Genomic DNA, 17,989 nt, shown 5'->3' with positions numbered 1-17,989 from the left:
GAGCTGGTGGCTGAGGCCAGCATTTAATTAGATGCCAGGCAGCCCGCCCTCCATGCCACTATCGCCAACAGCTCAGCCTGGGCCTGCTGTGGCCATTCAGCCGTGGCCTCAGGGTCACCTGCAGCCCACTTCTTGACAGCAAGCGCCTCACCAAAAACAGGCAGGCAGAAAACAAGAGTATGTGAAGGGACATGACAAGGACCCACCTTCCGCCCTTACCCTGGTTTTCTGCTCAACCCTGCTTCTCCCCAGCAATTAGCCATTCTTCCTCCCCACCCACTTTGGGGACACTTTGCATAATGGAAGTCGAACCACGTCACTCTCTGCTTCAAATGCTCTCCTGGCTGCCCACTGCTTTTCAGATAAACTCACAACTTGTCGCCAGGATTGCCAGGCCTTGCACAGCCTGGACCTGCTCACCTCTCTGTCCACATCTCCCATCTCTGTCCCTTCCTTTCTGACAACACTCAGGCCACCTGGCCTCTTTGCTGTTCCTCAGACATTCCAAGGTCATTCCTACCCAGGGGCCTTTGCCCTTGTGGGGAAAACTTCCCTGATCCATCCCCTCTTCTTCCCTGACCTCCTGTGTCAATTAGCACTCCTCACCCCCTGTCATTCTCCACTGTGACACCCTTGCTTTATGTGCTTCTTAGGACTTATCACCCCCTTGAAATTATCTTAGGTGTTTGTGAACTTATTTCTTAACTGTTTTGTTTGCTGCTTATCCAAGAGCAGTGCCTGGTGGGTATTGGGTACTCAATAAAGATTTGAATGAATGGATGATTCTTAAGCCTTAGGCTTATAGTAAGCAGAAAATGAAAACAAAATGAAATTTGAATTACTGTCTCACTTGTCCAGCATCAAGAAACATAATAGAAATTAGTTCAGGCAAGCTTTGCCAGGTCCCAGTGCTCAAGTGCTGTCATCAGAACCCTGTCTTTCAGCTTCTTGGATTTTCTTTCATTTGGGTTGGCTTTATTCTTAGGAAGGTTCCTCTTTGTGATGGCAAGATGCTCCCACAGGTCCCATCTCACCAGTGTAGTGACCCCAGCTGAAAGAGAGGCCTGTCAAGAGTGGCTCCAGCAAAAGTCCCAGGGGAGGTTTTCATTGGCTCAGCAACAGTCACATGTCTTTCCTTTACCAATCACAGAGGCCAAGGGAGATGGGATACCCTGACTGGCCAGGCCAAGATCATGTGCCTAGCTGGGAACAACCTCACCAGAACAGGTAAGGCTGAGAGAGGGGAAAAACTGGTTCCCTCTCTTTGGTAACTGAAGACACAGTTATGAAAAGACAAGAGAAGGGATACTGGACAGGGAAATAAAACGGATGACCGCTACAGAAACCCAAATGCAGCTTCCCCTCAAGGGGCGTGTGGGAGGAGGCCTAGCCCCCAGCCCCCAGCCCCCAGCCCTCTCTGCTTCCAGCACAAGAGGCCTCCTTCCCGCGCAGTCGTCCACTCTCCCACAGTTCTCAGTTCAGCGAGATCCCATCTCTGGCGTCCAGAATTTCTACGGCGTTGATTTATCACTTTGTGCAGCAGTTGGTGTTTGGTGTCTTTTCAAAAGCAGAAGAAAGAGATTCATATTGTAACCTTGCAAGCAACTCAAAGTTAAAAGGATCCAGTTACAGAACATCACAAATGCCCCAGCCCTGAGAGCTTTGGGGCTGTGGGTTTATTTAATGCATTTCTTCCCAGCCCTGCCTCCTCAGCCAGTTTGCCAAAAAAACAAAGACTTCAGTCTTGTGGCATTTCACATCTAATATTTATAGTATTCTAGAGTTTGCAAAAGGGCTTCCTTCTCATTTATCACTGCTCCTCAGAAGACCCCAGCTACGCTGTTAGAAGTTGTGTGGGATTGTTCTCTGCTGCCCAGACCAGGAGCCCCAAGAAACCAAATGCCAGCTGGTGAAAGTCACCCAATTCAGAGCCCTTCTACTGGTGGCAGGGATGGGATCGAAACTCAGCCTGAACCAGCTCAGCTTCTATTTTGTGCTCTTGGGACCAAATTTGGATTTTGCAAAATGGCAGCCAACAGCCTGGGTTCACATTCCAACCCCAAATATGTTATGTATGAGTTGTAAGGTGCTTTTTAAAATCTGGAAATTTCACTCAAAAATCCAGATTCTAAGCTTTTCTAAGAAAAGAAAGAGGATCCTCATACCAGCTAGCCACCAAAAAAATAAAAATAAAAAAAGAGAGAAGACGACAATGATGATCTTGCCAATATTGGCAACATTCCTGCAAGAGAGGGGTCAGTAAACTACAGCCCATGGGTGTCTGCCACCTGTTTTTATAAATAAAGTTTTATTGCAACACAGCCATGCCTGTTAATTTATGTATTGTGCTTTCACTTTATGGTGGCAGAGTTGAGTAATTGCAACAGAGACCTTACGGCTGCAAAACTGAAAATATTTACGGCCATTTGCAGAAAAAGTTTGCTGACCCATTCTAGGTGGCACTAGCCAGCTGGATTTGTGTCATGGCTACCCTCTGTATTTCTTAGGATGTAGACAGAACTGAGGGCACTTCAGTCCCCAATAGCAGTAGTTAAGAGATGATAGTCACTTATTTCTTTCTTGTTTGATGATTTGGGCATACAGAGCCCAGGGATGATATGGCAGACACGGTGTTGGCTGCGAGGCTCCTTTGGTGATGATGTCCCGCCATCTTGGGTGATTGCCCTTGTCCCCACCGTGTCCACATCCAGCCAGAAGGAAGTGGAAGATAACAGGGGAAACACACCCACTTCCTATAGGGGCATAACCAGAAGTCACAGGCACCCATGCACCACTCCAGTACATAGAAGAAAATACCCAGAATTACAAAGGAAACCAATTATATCAAAATACATTTATCAAAATATTTTACAAACTGTGACGTATCCTTCTTTACACACAAAATGACATGATGTAGTGGTTATTTAACTGGTAACTGATAGGTCAGATAACATCCGTGATTTCTAAGTATTGCTGGGTTAAATAGTATTTTGAGATACCTGTGTTAACTGTAACGTGATATGAAAATATCCCTGATTTCCACTGGTGACAAAGTCACAGGCACAGCTGTTACTGTGGTTCCGTTGCCTCATTCACTAGTGAGGGGGATACTACTTGAGATTAATGAAAATAAATAAACATGTACTTTTCCCATCCAAGTTCATGGACTGACTGAATTCTGTCTCCAGATAGCAGAGTAAGAACCCCTTCCTTAGGTGATCTGATTCGATTCCGTGGCATTAAATGTCATCTAAATGCTTACAACTCCCAAATTTCTACTCCCAGCACAGGCCTATCCCTTAACCCAGGTCCCATATCTCCAGCCGCCTGCCCTGTCTCCACCTGGATGTTTAACTAGCATCACAAGGTTAACGTGTCCCCCACCCCAAAACCTGCCCCTTCCACAGTGCCCCTTCCTGGGTAATGGCCAATCTGTCCTGTTGCTCAGGCCAGAGCTTTGAATTAGGCTGGCCTCCTCTCATTGCCATCACATCACATCAGCAAATCCTGTTGCTTCCATCTTCAAAAATAGCCCGAAACAGCCAAGCCCTTCTGCCCCCACCTGGTTAGAACCATCACTGTCCCTCTCCTGAGTTACTGAGACCCTCCAAGCATTCCACCTCCCTGACTCAGACTGTTCTCAACCCTAGAGCACAAGCGCCAGCAGGGTGCAGTTTTTTGCTTCTTTGTTAATCCCCCATGCCTGGCAGATAGGAGTGCCCCTCTAATCGTTATTGAATGAATCAGTGAGGGAAAGTATAATACCCTGATAAACAACATTTTAATAAAAATAGTAATCAGCATCTTGGGGGCAGTTTACCTACATTTTCTCATTGACTCTTTCCCAGTAACATTGTCAGCTAGGCATATTATTATCCCCATTTTCCAGGGGAGAAAACCAAGCTGGTAGGTAGAAGTAGATGGACTTAAACCCAGGCCATCAGTTCCAGCACCCCCGTGCCTGACTGCCTGCCAGGATAAAAACCATCTCTCGAACCCTCACACTTGTGGAAAGACTGATCTGCATGATGTTTACGGCTCCTACCCGTGTTCCGTGCTGATGCTTCCAGAAAGGCAAAGAGCTCCAGTTCTGGGAATGGCCTTCCCTTGAGAGCGCACACCAGATGAACCTTGGAAGGATGCAGCAATGGGAGATGACCTCAGTGTGGAATCTCCCTTCTGCCCAGAATTCTGGCAGAAAGGACTTTGGGGATAGTTTGAGCCCCTCGAGCAGCAGGAAGGTTACCCATGTCTCTGCCATTGGCCATGGACAGTCCACTTGCCATTTGCTTTTCCCTCAAGGGTTTCCCACCTCTCTGCATCCCCAGTGGACGGGAAAGGCTCCAGGAACTAGAGACCTGCCAAGAGGCAGGACAAGATAATAGCCAAAAGCCAGATTGGAGACAGGCCACCTGTGTTTGAGTCTTGACTCTGTCATTTATCAGCTGTGGGACGTTGGGCAAAAAAGGCACTTCGACTCTCTGTGCCTCAGTTTCTCCAATTGTAAAATGGGGGTAAAAAAGTATCTGCTTAATTGGGCCTGTGTCATCATCGTCATCTAAACCAGTGGATCTCGAAGTGTTTTTAACAGTGGTCCCAGGATCCTGGACCCAGAACTATTTTCATGATAATACCAAGACAATTTTTGCCTTTCACCCTCATTTTCTTGCAGGTGTACAGTGGAGTTTTCTTGGAGGTACATAATGTATCCACAGTTATCTTAAAAGGGTATTAAAATACTGCCTTTTTCCTCACAACCAGAACAGCATATAGCAACGGACTGGCCACAGAAGCAGAAAGGAGAGTTCAGCTGTCCCCCATTAAAGAGACATGAAAGAGATTTGCAAAAATGCAAAACAATGCAACTCCTCCCACTAGTTTTGTCTTGTTTGGGGAAAACATTGTTATTTATCAATTTTTTTAGTGTATGCTAATATGCAGTGGATTTATTATTATTATTTTAAATGAATTAACAAATATGTTCTGAATCTCACTTTTCATTTCGGTAACTGTCACTAGATATCACCAACATAAACAAGGCTCTTTGGTTCCATTGTCGTTTTTAAGAGTGTAAAGGACCCCCAATACCAAAACGTTTGAGAACTACTGCTGTTGGCGTAGTTCAGTTTTACAAAGCACACCCACAGACTGAAGTCACCTCCAATAGATTAAATAGGTTAAATAGATCCAGACTGAGCCTATCAGACTCCACAAAATCAAATAGAAAACAATTTAACAATTCTACCCACTTTCCACTCAAAAAGGGTGTGCGCTAGGTGACGAGTGACTAGATTCTGCAGTCCCTCGGTCAGCTGTGGTCCCCACAGGCCTCCATAGCCAGGCCATGTGGTTGCCCAGGCGTTCCACAGAGGTCAATGGAAGCCTTGCTGCTTGCCGAGCTCTGTTCTAGATACAGGGTCAGAGGCAAGGACAAGGCCCGCAGAAACCCCTGCCTTCATGGGGCTGATTTTCTCCTTGGGGAAGCAGATGATAAAAATCAGAAGACATATATGTGTCAGGTGGTGGTGATAAACAGTGTGGAGAAACCAGGTCAGGAAAAGGGAGAGCCCAGGGGAGGGGAGAGCTGGTTGAGTAGGATGGTCAGGGATGTAACCCAGTAAGGTAACATTTGAGCAAATTCCTGGGAGAGCTGCAGAAGCAGCCCATGCAAGCACCTGTGGCTCCTTCAGAAGGAGAGGCGAGGGCAAAGGCCCTGGGGCAGGAATGAGCTGGAGGGGGTGGGGTGTGGAGGACAGGAGGGGACTGCTATGGCTGGAGCAGAGTGGGCCCTGGGGAAAGTGGGGGGAGATGAGGCCAGGGAGGGGGGCAGAAGGCCAATCACATGGGACCGTGTAGGGCATGACAAGGATTTTAGTTCAAGTGTGATGTGGAACCATTGAAGGGTTTGGAGTAGAGTGGTGGCTTGATTTGATGTGTGATTTAACAAGATCCTTCTGGGTGCCATGCAGGTTGGACTGTAGTTTGGAAGGAGGAGGTTGTGGCTTGGACCGAGCTGGTGACAGAGAGATGGTGGGAGGTGAAAGCTGGGTCTGTGCTGAGGGCAGAGTTGCTCCAACATGCTGATGGCCCCACAGAGCGTGGCCTGAGCAGCTGGCATTCGCTGATAGGGGAGAAGCAGGATTCAGGTGATAGATCAAGAGGCCAGTTTGAAGGGCCTGACACCAAATGAACTGATTTGAAGAAAAATATTCTGTATGCAACAGCCAGTGATGCCTAAAAATGGGAGATTGTGTGAAAGAGGCGCATGGGCAACAGGAGTTTAGGCGATGCCACGAAGGGCAAAGATCCCTTTTTGTTTTCCCACTCTCCTTGCGTGTGAAACAAAGTGGTTTGTTTTGGGAAGGATGGACTTTCCAAAGTGTTTGACTTCATTTGTCGCTGACCTTTCTGGATGGCTTTGGCAAGCATTGTTTATTGTCATTGGCTCAGATCCACGCTTTGCTCATGGATGTGTGTTGTGCTCAGCTGACTGCTTCATGCAGCGTAAACATCCTTCCCCACACTCATTACTGGAGTCTTGAGGGGCCTTGCAATCTTCTAAAACGGTGTCGCATCTGGTGTCTAACAACCATTTTTATTTCTCCAAAGACCTGAGCTTTCATCCCCCTGCCTGAAAACGAAAGATGGGCTGTATTGGGGAACTCATAGCTCCTTTCTAGGAGGACTTACTCTGTGCAGGGCATGATCTCGTTTGTTGCTGTGCCCATTTTACAGATGAGGTCACTGAGGCTGGGACAGGAGCACTCTCTTGCTCAAGGAGGTAGAGCTCGAACTCTGAGCCTTTGACTCTGGAAACCAGGCTCTTCAAAGCCACACTGCACCCTGCTCCATTCCTGACATACGTGCACAACTTTTGAAACCATGTGCCTAACATGGTTTTTTCCAGTCTCAGCACTACTGACACTTTGGGGCTGGATCATTCCTTGCTGTGGGGGACTGTCCTGGGCATTGTAGGATGTTTAGTATCCTGGCCTCTACACACTAGATGCCAATAGCACACTCCCCAGTTGTGACATTGTCCAGCATCCCCGGGGGGGGGGGGGACATGGAAATTGCATCCGGTTGACCTAATACATGTTCAGTGTATTCCACACGCAGACATGCTTTGGGTTGACAGCTCCACTCCCTTGGTTGACCATTTTTCCAACATGTAGCTCACTCTTCTACAGATACTAAATAGAAATCCCTTTTATTAAGACAGGTAATTGCGCACCTCCAGCCCTCCTGCCCTCCCTGTGAGGCTCAGGCACTCGAGAGAGGTCACTTTGCCCAGCCTGTGTACCTCTGCCACCCTTGTTAGCCGCTCTTCACCCTGTGCCACTCTTTGGCCAAGTCCTGAGCTGGTGCAACAGCACCAACATGGACCCAACATCCTAGGTGGGGAGATGAGAATAAACAAGCAAACAAATACATCTGTAGGTTAATTGCAGAGAGTGCAGAGTACTGTGGAGAAAAGAAATAGCCTGGGGAGAATAGAGGGATTGGGTGATCAGGGACAGCTTAGCAGGGGAGGTGACATCTGACCTGAGATGTCACAGTGAGAAGGCCAGTCCATGTGAGAAGCGGGGAGGCAGGTGTCCAAGGCAGAGAGAAGAGCAAGTGCAAAGGCCCTGAGGGGGCAGAGGGCTTGCATCTGTGGAGCAGGAGGCCTGGAGCGAGTGGAGCAGAGTAAGCCAAGGGCAGGCGAGGGCAGCAGGCAGGTGGGCCAGTCCCTGAAGGAAATGAGAGGACACAGGTTCAGAAGGCCCTTCTGGCCGTATGGGGGCAACTGCGTTACAAGAAGGCAAAAGTGGAGGCAGAGTCCAGGCAGAGGCCGTCTCGCTGTGCACAGGGAAATGAGGATGGAGGAGCAGGACGTGTGTCTGTCTCTTTTTGGACCTCCTCACCCTGGTGGGCTGCTGCTTTCATCTGGCTTCCCAGACACGGGGGCTCAGAAGGACCAGGAGCTGGCGGGGTGAGGACCCAGGCCGCAGCTTCTGAGCAGCCATCTCACCGGGGACTCCAGCCCATCTTCCTGCCTTTGTGTCTCCAAGCCCCAGATACAGAGGCCCTGGGTAGAGTCTGATTGGCCAGGCTCGGTCACACACCTGCCCCTTGGGTGGAGAAGGGCACCTTGCTTGACAGTTGGGACCTTTATATCCAGGAGGCACCAGGGGTGCAGTAACTGTGGCTCCCCAGGGGTTACCTAGGGAAAAATGACAAAGTGAAAAAATACATGTATGTGTGTATTTATGCATGTGTCTGTGTGTGTATCTATGCATGTGTCTATGTGTGTATTGCATATTCATGCATGTGTCTATGTGTGTGTTGCATATTCATGCATGTGTGTATGTGTGTGTATAGTGGTTCCAAAATATGAGGGGACACTGCCAAATCAAAGTGAATAAATATTTAATGAAATGTCAACCACATGTAGCATGATTCAGTGAGTCAACTCTGGAAAGTTTCAGCTCTTAATATAGCCTGTGAGTGGAGATGTGTGGGATGGCCACATGCCAAAAGTCGCCAATGTCCTTAAAACAGTGCTGTTGATAGTTCCACCCAGATGGCCCAGGAGGGTGGAGAGAAAGTTCTCCAGAGGCAATGGGTGCTTTAAGTCCTGTTAGCTGCCACTTGCTAGGCCCTGCAGATGCAACGGGCACTCTGTCACCTTTTGTAAGCATTCTGGCTCATCTACCCACACAGCAGCAGGCCATGGTGCACTGTCATCACTGCCAACTGAAGCACAGAGGAGTGAAGTCACTTGTGTGGGTCCCACAGTTGGTGGTAGATCCAGGGTTCAAACCGAGACAGTCTGGATGCAGGGACACTCTTGGCCACCCTGCCATGTCAACTCCTCTGTTACTGGAGAAAAGGGGAATGGATGCCCAGAGGTACAAAACAACAGTGTCCCCCACGCCTGCATGACCCACTTCCCAGCAGGGAGAGATGACCCTGCGGTGCCTGTTAGTTTCCAGTTGCCTTTGGCTCTCTTGGTACCAAAATGATACCTCCGGGTGCCCTCCTGCTCCAGGTTGACCGCCAGCTGATCTCAGTCCCACTTGCGGCGAGGCCCAGCTTTTACAGACCACTAATGCAGTTATTATGGGGCAGTTTCAGTTAGCTTTGGGGCTGGGAAGGATAACAGAAGGGCTGATTGTCCCATCAGGCTCTGAATGGTTCCCCAGCAGCTCTTAACTCAGCAGATGGAGAGAGCGGCAGCTGTGGGGAAGCAGCCACCGCAGCCTTCCAGGGCTGAGCTGCCCAGCGGGATGTGCAAGCCTGTGAGGACGGGCAGGCCTGTGGGGCCCTGACATGGGGTTACAGGCAGGACTCAGGGGTTGGTGATCCCCTTGAAGTGGAGAACGGGAGAGGGTGGATCCTGACAGCTGTTTCTGCAGGGACTGCATTCAACCAGGGCTATCAGAGCAAGAACTTGGCTAGAACAGGGGACCAACCCTGTGGTGACAGGAAAGTGTAACCGTTAGTGGCATAGCCCTGGTTCTGTGCCAGTTCTAAGCAGTGTGCATGCATGTATTAGTTCTCACAGATACCCCATGAGGTAGAAACTATTATCCCCCTTTTATAGATGGAGAAACTGAGGTATCAAGAAGCTTAGCTGCACCCGATTTTTTTTTTTTTGCCGCTGGTCAGTACGGGGATCCGAACCCATGACCTTGATGTTATAAGGCTGAGCTCTAACCAGCCGAACTCCTGATGATCCTAAGGTGTTGTTTAAAAAAAAAAAAAAAAGAGGTTTAGCTGTAAAGGATTATATTAAAATTTTTTTAAAAGAGGTTAAAAGACTTGCCTGAGGGCACACAGCTTTCAATATTTTGAGGTATCTCCAAGAGTTCCTTTACTATGAAGTAGGGTTTTCTGTGGACATCTTCATCCTCATCATAAAACCACTTTTCTTCATTTATGCCATTTAAGTTTGCCTTCAACTAAGTTCTGTGTAGAGTCCCTCTATTGGTGACGTTCTCAGCATCCCCATGGTCAGCTCCCATTTGTTCTCTACATCCGTTACTTTCCAGGTTCAGTTTCGGCATTATAACTTTTCCTTTCTTTGCTGCACTCTCATCTCTGTTGGCCAACCCCCTCCTTTGATAATCCATGTTTATAAAATGTCTTGCAGATTTATCACCGGGAGACAGGAGGTGACACAGCCACACATTTGCCGTCTGGGCATGAACTGAGTAGCCCAGACGCAGTGAGCAATCACTGATGGGCTTGGCAGGCAGTGACGTGATTGGCCATTGATCGTGATGTGCCTCTGTCATACACACCGCAGTCTGTGCAGTGAAGAACTAGCAGCAAAGTTTGTGCTTTCTGCAGTCACTCACTTTTACTATATGGTGGTAACTAGGTTTGAACTGTGTGGGGGGTGCTGAAATTATTTAACTAAACCATGGAAACTAAAGTCTGTTCATTTCAGAACCACACAAAGTGGGGTTCAGTTCAGAGTCTACCTCTGCTTCATCATCGTCACTTCCTGTAGGTGACAACTCTATTTTAAATCCCAAAGGGATCCTTTACCTCACACAGGGAATTTAACTCTACACCAAGGGTTGGCAAACTTTTTCTGCAAAGGGCCAAATAGTAAATATTTTAGACCTTCGGCCACCCGGTCTGTGTTGCAGCAACTCAGCTCCACTCTGCCACTGTAGTGTGAATGCAGCCACAGTGGTGTGTAAGCAATGGGTGTTGCTGTGTTCCAATAAAACTTTATAAAAACAGGTGACAGGCCAGATTTGGTTTGCCAAGCCCTGTTTTACACTAAGCATCTTGTGTCTTTTCATTGCACATGAAAGAACTGAACCCAAATTAAGCAAACAAAACAAAAAAGTAGAGCTGTGGGATTTATTGGTGTACATACCTCAGTGTTTCTCAGCCGCAGTGCTGCTGGCATTTGGGCCTGGGTTATTCTCTGTTATGGGGACCGTTCTCTGCATCGTAGGATGTTTACCAGCATCCCTGGCCTCTGCCTACTAGATGCTGGTAGCCCTGCTCCACCCGGTTGTGACAACCAAAAATGTCTCCATTGCCCAGTGTTCTCCCTAATTGAAAACCACAGATATAACTGAAAATGCTAGCATTAGACGTGGTTCAGGTAAGAGTGGACCCAGCAGCTCAAACTAGAATCAGTCTCTCTCTCTCTCTCTCTCTCTCTCTCTCTCTCTCTCTCTCTCTGTCTCTCTCTCTCTCTGTCTCTGTCTCTCTCCCTCTCCCCTCTGCTTTTTTCCATATTGCTTCAGATTCTGTTCCCTCTTGGTGGCAGGATGGCTGCCAGCAGCCTCAGATTTGAATCCCGCCAGCTTCACGCCTCAGAGAAGAAGAGCTTCTCTTTTCCAGAAGCTCCTAAGAATCCCAGAGCTGACTCTCCCCAGTTGGCCCCACTTGGGCCTCGTGCCTATCCCTGAACTTGGACTGCTGTGGTTGGGCAGGGCAGTAAAGGATTATTCACACTCCCCTGGAGTCAGGAGTTAAGGTCAGCCCACATGTGCTTAAGGAAGGAAGTGGTGGCACCCAAAGGACCACAGTCAGAACCTGGCAGACCAAACAAAAGTGTCCAGTGCCAGGCGTAAGATTTCCACCCAATGCCTGGCATACAGGAGACAGTGAGTGCCCCATCCTTTCAATGGATGCCAGCTCTGCTTCCTAGGGCAGCCATCAGCCAGCTCATTGTCATTTGCCTTTCCTGGACTGCATTAATTTGTCTTCATGTTCCTGCCAAGTTGCTGGACCCCCGCCCTAGCCCCCAGCGTGCCCCACCTCTCGTACTGTCCCACGGGCGGCCGCGAAAGCTCAGTGAATCCAGGCTTGCTGGGCTCCAGCCACGATGATTTGGACTGTACTTTTCATCTTGGTTTCAATTCCAGCTCATTCTCCTAGCTGTATCTCCCAGTGCCGGAGCCCCAGGGCCCATGCTAATTTGCCTCTCCCACCTCAACTGGTGCTGGAATAACCATTTTAAAAACTGCCTTGGGGAAATCTAATCAAATGAGAGCAAAATCTAATTTGGCACTAAAAGCCTCTGACTGAAGCCCTGTTTTCTAGGGCCTTGTGGAGGCTGAATAATAAACTCTTTCTGACTTTTTTAAGGGTTGGGGGTTGGAGAGAGGAAAGAGATGTGACAGAGGAGATTCTAGCAGAGGAAATAGCTCGGGACTCTGTGACATCCGCAGCATTGAACAATAATGGCAGGGTGGGCTTCCAAAGGCAGGGGAGGGACCCCCCCACACACACACACACACAGTCCCCCCAAGAAATACTTATCCCACCAGCTGGGCCAAGAATTTAAGCTCTTTAGCATTCCAAGCTGCACGTTCATCAGAAAGACCTTGGCCCAGATCTTCAGGGACAAACCCGTAGGATCGCTAGCCGGGGACTCCGGAGACCTGGGAGAGAACCCAGTTCCCCAGCGGGGAATTCAGTGAACCTTTTTCTCTGGGTTTTCACTCACTCTTCTGCAAACTGAGGGGGTGAAATTCTGTGCTTCTTAAACTTGTGGTCTAGGATTCCTTTCAAAATGTGCCAAAAGCTGTGGCCCTTTTCCCAGGAATGTGCACATAAAATGCACAATCCTGTGTGCGGTATTTCAGGGATGTGTGGCCCCTCTAAGGTTCCCCGTCGTGTTTCCTGTTGCTGTCCTCACTGTGGCCTTCAGGACCCTGTGTGATCTGGCCCCTCTTCCCTGTGATGTCGTCCCCTCACTGTCCTCTTGGGCTCCTCACATGCCCCCAAGCTTGTTCCTGCCTCAGGACCTCTGCACCATGCAGCTCTCTCTGCCTGGACCAGGATCCCTGTATTCCCTCCTGACTCAGTCTCATCATTCCTCAAAGAGGCCTCCCTGACCACTCGGCCCAGTGGTGCCATGTCTTGTTGTTCTTTCATGTCGTTCTCCCTTATTGCTTCATCACTGTTATTGCCACCGACCTCATCCTCACTTGTCATAGTCCCCCACCAGAATGTCAGCCCCCCAAGGGCGGGGATCCTGGTGGTCTTGTTCACTGCTGTGTGTGCAATGCCTAGGACAGCCCCTAGCATACCATAGGGTTTAATAAATAGTTGTTGAATGGACAGATGAATGCGTACATGCCCTAGGGCAGTGTTACCCCAAATTCGGCAGTTTCATGTGCCGCCATATTTTTTACCATGCCTGGGGTACGCTGATTCTATTATTTACTGAACGTTTTTCCCTAAATTGTTTCGCTCTTGATTTCAGTAAACATACATCACCACCAATATTATCTGTCATGAACAGAAAGTGTTGGAGCTCTATGAGGGGGCATTAAATTTCATGCTCTTCCTTGTTGAGGTTCTAAACCAGCTGAGAAATAAAAACTAAGGAGTCCATAGATGGAAGCTAACATAGCACTTTGATGAATCTGATAAAGGCTAGATTTGAGGGCAGTGCTTTTTTCTGAGGGCATTCGGGCTTCCTGACTAAACTCCAGAGTCAGACTTCCCACTGAAGCTGGCCCTCACCTCTCTCCTCCCCGCCCAGAGAGATCGAGCCTCCTTAAAACTAGCACTCTCTAGGGCAGCTCATGCCCCAAAGGAAAAACAAGGGAAGAATTGGCTTTTACAGGCCCAATTTGCCTCTCCAAACCCACCAGTCATCTATGCTAGGAGTTGGCAAAGTGCAGCCCACAACCAAATTTGGCCCTCCACCTGTTTTTGTAAATAAAGTTTTGTTGATACAGAGTCACATTTGCTTGTTTATGTATTGTCTTAACTGTTTTCTACAAAGACAGAGTTGAGTAGTTGCCACAGAGACCTTCTGGCCCTTCATCGGAAGGGTTTGCTGACCCCTGCTGTATGTCATTCTGCTTCATGGAGGAGGAGCAGGAGGGAGTGGAGAGAGGCCAGGAGTGTACGGGGGCAGAGCTCCCTACATGGAGGGCGGCGGCAGAGGTGGGGCGTAGGGTCATTGGGGTTTAGTAAATCTTGTTTCCTGAGCTATACTTCATCTCTTTTCAACTCTCACAGTGTGGTTCAAAAGAACCAGGAGGAGGCTGCCAGAGAGGGCCAGATGATGGATGGAGTTATTTAAATAAGATCAGGGTTTTTCAGCTTTGGCACTGCTGACATTTTGTTCTGGATCATTCTGTGTAGTATGAGAGCTGCCCTGTGCATTGGAGGGTATTTAGCAACATCCCTGGTCACCACCCACTAGATGCCAGTAGCACTCCAAGTTGTGACAAAACCAAAAATGTCTCGAGACATTACCATGTGTCTCCTGGGGGCCAAAGTCTCCCCTGGCCAAGAGCCACTGCTTCAAGGGCCTGGAGCAGCCGGGCATGTTGAAGGTGCCACACATTCTAGAGAAAGAGAAACACAGGCCACCCGCTTGCCTGGCACTCCAGTGCTGCCTCCTCCTCCAGCCTGTGTCTCAGTTACTCCCGACACCCAGCCAGGGACACTCAGTCGCTGTCTAATTAGGCGCCCACCACCTAATTACATTTTCACTCTTTAAATACTGGATGTGACTCAGGACTCAGAGATGTGCCGCCGGTTCCCCCACCGCCTCCTCCCCAGAACGCTGGGTTCCTCCTGTTCATTTTCGCTCCGTCCTCCCACCCTGGGCCTGAGGCGGCTGGGGAGCCTCCTTTTATTTCCGCCTCTCCTTCGTGCCCAGATCCTTCCAGGAGGTGTGTCACCAGTCCCTCCCTCCGGAACTCATTTCCTGGCCCCCTGGCAGGCGAGGCAGTCCATGGAGATATTTCCCTTTGCCTCGTAACTGGGGGTACCTTGGGGATTTGGGAATCCAGCTGCTGGGGTTCCTAAGGGGTCTTCCTGCTCCTGGGCAGCACCAGCCATCTGTCGCGTCTCCAGGAAAGCCCCTAGAGGGATCCAGCTCCGTCACAGCCTCTCCTGGCCCAGGTGCCCCTTCTCTGGGCCAGCAGCTGTCCCAGGTGGAGGGGCCCATCTTACCCTCCGTGGGCAGTCATCAGAGCCCTGCCCTGGCCCCTCTCCTCCCTCCTCTGTGGACGTGCAGCTCCCCATCTCTTTCTCCCCATCCTGGGTTCTGACACCCACGGAGCACACTGTGCACAAGGCACAGCCGGGCCCTCTGCTCACAAGATCTCCCTACATCCCTGCAGCCACCTCGAACACTTGGATTCTTGTGCTCTCAACAATGGTCGTGGAGGGTCTTGGAGCCCCGTGTCCTCATCTGGAAAGCGAGGGCTGCAGTAGGACCTCTGTTTCCAGAGAAAGTCTCACTAATTTTCCCATTTCTTAAAAATGGCTTTATAGGTTATAATTCTTAAAAATTGTACATTTACTGGGGGTAAAAAGACAGAAAGGGATCACGAAGAAGATCTTGTCTGTGTCCTCATCTCAGAGTTGTGGTATGTCCCCTTCCAGATGAATTAGGGATTTTTTTTTTTTTAAAGATGACCGGTAAGGGGATCTTAACCCTTGACTTGGTGTTGTCAGCACCACGCTCTCCCGAGAGAGCCATGGGCCGGCCCGAGGGTGATTTTTTTTAAAGCAAGCTTCGTTGTTGATGTAAAGCATGCTCATGGAAAAGTGCACCACTCCCAAATGTCCAGGTCAGTGAGGTTCCGCCAAATGAACAACCCATGTTCCAGCAAGAACTAGAGCAAGACTATCACCCAAGAAGCCCCCCGTGCTCCTCCCTGCATCCAGGATCATCACTTTTCATTTCCAACCCTCTGTCAGTTTTGCCAATTTTTGAATGTCATATAAATGGGATCAAACGGCATGTTTTATTTTATATCAGGTTTATTTCTCTTAATATTATTGCATTGTTGAGATGCATCCACATTCTCAAATGTAGCACTCCGTCCTTCAATCTCATTTCTAGGTGATTTTCCATTATACAAATTGCAACAACTTCATTTCGTGAGCATATCCTGTACATGACTTTTGGTGAATGTATGACACTGCTTGTGTGTTGGGTGAATACCCAAGATTCAAGTCAGGAGATATAAATGTGTTCAGAGTTTTCTCCAGTGGTTGTACCAGTCGGCCCACCCCCCAGCAGTTCTGGAGCATTCCATTTGCTCCCCATCCCCACCGACACCTGCCATTGTCAGTTTTTTTTCACGTTAGCCATTCTGGTAGAATTTAAGGGCTCCATAAACTTAAATGGGAAAAAATTATGCTCTTATTCACACTAAGCTACATCTAAAACTCAGCATTTGTTTCCATAGGAATGTAAGCCACAGACCACAGCACGGCAGAATCTGTAACTCTGTCATCCATGGAAATCACCAATAGTTTGATGTCCCATGGCAGTTGCTGCAGTTATCACAAAATAAGACATTTTCACTCATCACTTCTTTGAAATTATCACTTTCTTCAACTCTTGATTTTAATATGTTAATTTTTTAAAGGACACATTATTATATCGCAAATTCTTTCAGTATTTTGATAACCGTATTTCAAAGTAGTTGATTTTCTCCATAATCCTATATATCTTTACCTCACACGTGTGGAAATGTTTGAAAAGGGCTCCATGACATGGGGGGTTTGTTTTCAGGCCTGGGGCACACAGTGGTTTAACGGACAGTGCTGGGTGCTTTCTCACGCGGCCTCCTGGTCCTTCTCCCCCTCCAGCTTTCTTCGGGAAGTATCTTAATGAGTACAATGGCTCCTATGTGCCGCCTGGCTGGAAGGAGTGGGTCGGACTCCTCAAAAACTCCCGCTTTTATAACTACACGCTGTGCCGCAACGGAGTGAAGGAGAAGCACGGCTCCGACTACTCCCGGGTAAGTTGAGGCCTCTCCTGGCCTGGGAGGGGTGACAGGGCCAGCACTTAGGAGCTCCCCTCGGGAGCTGGACCACCTGGGTTCCAGGCGTGACTCATACTTACTTAAATGTGTGACCTTGAGCAGTTCATTTACACCCCCTGCTTCTCAGTTTTTCCACGTCTCAAAGAACAGTCTCTGTTTCTGAGAGTTTAGTTTTTTAACATTTTTTTTTTTTTTTAAAGATGACCGGTAAGGGGATCTTAACCCTTGACTTGGTGTTGTCAGCACCACACTCAGCCAGTGAGTGAACCGGCCATCCGTATATGGGATCCGAACCCGGGGCCTTGGTGTTATCAGCACCGCACTCTCCCGAGTGAGCCACGGGCCGGCCCTAGTTTTTTAACATTTTGCTGAAGCAGAATATTCTTACAAGAAGCACATATATAGAGTGTACAGTTCGATGGATTTTCACACCAGCACCCAGGTAAGCCAAGAAGCAAATGTCATCGCCACCCCTAGAAATCCCCTCAGGTAACTCCTTCCACTAAACAGGCCTCCCACAAGGATAACCATTGTTCAGACTTCTTGCATTATAGATTAGCTCTGCAGCTGGCTTCTTTTGCTTGACATTATGCTGAGTTCATTCTTGTATCGCATTCCATTATGCGGTTATACACAGTTAATTAATCCATTCTGCTGTCACTGGGCACTTTGGTATTTCTGGTTTGGGGCTATTACAAACAGTCCTGCTAAGAACAGTCTATTCTTTTGGTCTTTTGCTAAGCTAATCTTTCGGTGAACATACGGACTCATTTTTGTTATATACATCCCTAAGCACAGAACTGCTGGGCATCAGCGCGTGCATGTTCAGGGACAGCTGAAGTGCTAGCTGAAGTGGCTGTCCCTCTGTGTAGTTTTTCTCTTTCTAATTTAAGTGTAACCGACAGAAGGTAAAGTGCACAAACCGTAAGCCAACAGCTGTATGCATTTTCACACATGTGTACATCTGGTTAACCACCACCCAGACCGATGTACAGCTTTTCCAGCCCTCTGAAAGCTCCCTTGGACCCCCTTGGCAGGCACAACCCCCACCCAGAGATAACTTCTGCTCTGACTCTGTCAGCATGGGTTGTTTTCACCTGTTCTAGAACTTGACATAAATGGGCTCCTATAGTATGTGCTCTTTCATGTCTGGCTTTTTTCACTTAGGTGACATCTATGAGACTCATCCATGCTGTGGCACATAGCAGCAGCTTCTACTT

The 17,989-nt window shown here is 48.6% G+C and overlaps 1 protein-coding gene across 1 annotated transcript in view; it reads left to right on the top strand.

Annotated features, from left to right (window-relative positions):
• The window catches only part of SULF2 (sulfatase 2), a 90,707-nt gene that overhangs the window by 32,725 nt on the left and 39,993 nt on the right, over positions 1-17,989 (top strand). Inside the window, exon 3 of the mRNA XM_063091715.1 lies at positions 16,594-16,745. Within this exon, the coding sequence (XP_062947785.1) occupies positions 16,594-16,745 (152 nt within the window). The remainder of the gene's footprint in view (positions 1-16,593; positions 16,746-17,989) is intronic.

The sequence above is a fragment of the Cynocephalus volans genome, chromosome 1 (assembly GCF_027409185.1).
Source record: "Cynocephalus volans isolate mCynVol1 chromosome 1, mCynVol1.pri, whole genome shotgun sequence".
In the NCBI taxonomy this organism is placed as follows: Eukaryota; Metazoa; Chordata; class Mammalia; order Dermoptera; family Cynocephalidae; genus Cynocephalus; species Cynocephalus volans.
This window is presented reverse-complemented; position numbering and strand designations above follow the sequence as displayed.